Source organism: Poecilia formosa, unplaced genomic scaffold, assembly GCF_000485575.1.
Source record: "Poecilia formosa unplaced genomic scaffold, Poecilia_formosa-5.1.2 Scaffold686, whole genome shotgun sequence".
Taxonomy (NCBI): domain Eukaryota; kingdom Metazoa; phylum Chordata; class Actinopteri; order Cyprinodontiformes; family Poeciliidae; genus Poecilia; species Poecilia formosa.
Window position 1 is genome coordinate 74,179 of NW_006800625.1, and position 1,808 is coordinate 75,986.

Consider the following 1,808-nt stretch of genomic DNA (forward strand, 5'->3'; position numbering starts at 1 on the left):
CTCCACAGGTGAAGGTGTGGGCGGGGCAGGCTCCGACATCCTCTCCCTCCACCTCCGTCTGGCAGCAGTAGCTCTGAGAGCATAGCATGCAGCCGCACACCAGGCACAGCGTGGGGGCGCGAGACTTATCCCCACCGGACCGCGGACACCTGCACAGGGACACACAGGGGCTAGCACCATTGGCTTGAACCAGGGGCTAGCACCAGGGGCTGGCACCAGGGGCTAGCATCAGGCGCTAGCACGATGGGCTAGTACCAGGGGCTGGCACCAGGGGCTAGCATCAGGGATGCAGCCAGCCTGCAGTTCTCCTCCTGTCAGTCGGGGGCGCTCACGTGAAGCTGGAGGCCTGGTTGATCAGGATGCTGTAGTCCTCTGGCAGATCGATCAACCTGTTGGACTCTCTGGGGAACCGCACCAAGACTCCGCCCCCATGGAGCACCTGGCCCACACCTGGATGACAGCACCACCTAGAGCAACATACACACACACACACACACACACACACACACACACACACACACTCAGCTGGAGTGGGTCAGCTGCCAGTGACAGCTGCCCCACTGAGATGTTCTGGTTTCTGTTTCTCTAATGTCTTCATGTGTTTCCATGGAAACGGGAACCAGAGACCAGGTGTGAAGGCCTAACCTGGCTGAAACCTCCTCAGAACTTTGTTTAATTTACATAAATATTGGACTGGGAGCGGACTGGGAGCGGACTGCTCCCCATACGCTCCATCACCATTGCGGACTCTGGCTGGGGGGAAGAGGGTAGGATCAGGGTCAGAGTTCATGACTAACACATGGCACACCTTCACTGCTCCCCCTTCCTCTGCCCCGCCAGGGCTGACGTGACACACCTGGCAGCTCACCTGGACCTGTGGTCAGGTGTGTTACCTGTGGATGAGCGGCTCCAGAAGTGTCCGCTGGTTCTGGTACAGCAGCAGCAGGTTGGAGGGCAGACTGAGGTAGCTACACAGCGCCTCCCACTGGCCAGGTCCTGTACCTGCAGCTAATAACAGAGGTTCAGGTGAAGCTGCCACAGGTGGAGGTGTGCAGTGTGCAGGTGTTCTCACCCAGCAGGTCAGCAGGGGGCGATGCAGAGTTCATGTAGTGGAAGAAGAGGGCGGCGGTCCGGAGGAAGGGCAGGACGGAGGCTCTCACACACCTCCACAGGCGCCACCCACAGGAGATGTCAGGTAAACACCTGCTCAACACACGTCTTGTCAGCCAATCACATTCTCCACCCACATGCCTGATGGAACCACCGTCACACACCTGCCCAGGTGATCCCTCAGCCTGCCGTACAGCTGACAGGTGAGCTGCTCCTCCTCTGACTCCTCACCGTCCTGATCCATACTCAGCTCACCTGGACACCACAGGGACACGTGAGGGACAGACAGGTGAGGGACAGACAGGTGAGGGACAGACAGGTGAGGGACGAGCAATCTCTGTCTGAATGTCCTTCCCTACCGGTGGTGAAGGTGAGCAGCACCTGAACCAGGTGAGCCACAGTGACCAGATGAAGCAGGTGAAGGTGAGCCGAATCCACAGACCTTCGTCCTGATTGGTCCAGACTGTGCAGGGAGCTGTAGGACAAGACGCTGTACACCTGCAGACAGGAGGGCAGGGGTCACCTGGGGGGTCACCTGGGGGGTCACCTGGACACTACCAGGACTCACCAGCAGGTGGAACATGTCCACATCCAGGATGCAGGGAGCGTCCTCCAGCTGGGAGTCCGGAATGGGAACCAGAACTGGACCAGACAGAAACCAGTTAGTGTGTGTGTGTGTGCAATGTGTGTGTGTGTGT

At 58.9% G+C, this 1,808-nt stretch overlaps 1 protein-coding gene across 3 annotated transcripts in view; it reads right to left on the reverse strand.

The window, feature by feature from the left end:
* ubr2 (ubiquitin protein ligase E3 component n-recognin 2) overlaps window positions 1–1,808 on the reverse strand; it is a 19,866-nt gene that overhangs the window by 2,365 nt on the left and 15,693 nt on the right. For 2 of the 3 annotated variants that reach the window (XM_007542388.2, XM_007542387.2), the window contains exons 38-43: window positions 1,679–1,752; window positions 1,470–1,608; window positions 1,275–1,365; window positions 1,073–1,203; window positions 894–1,002; window positions 333–467 (exon numbers count right to left, since the gene is read on the reverse strand). In XM_007542388.2, the coding sequence (XP_007542450.2) occupies window positions 333–467; window positions 894–1,002; window positions 1,073–1,203; window positions 1,275–1,365; window positions 1,470–1,608; window positions 1,679–1,752 (679 nt within the window). Of the gene's footprint in view, window positions 1–52; window positions 150–332; window positions 468–893; window positions 1,003–1,072; window positions 1,204–1,274; window positions 1,366–1,469; window positions 1,609–1,678; window positions 1,753–1,808 lie in introns of all 3 variants that reach the window. The other variant, XM_016666242.1, reaches the window with a different exon arrangement.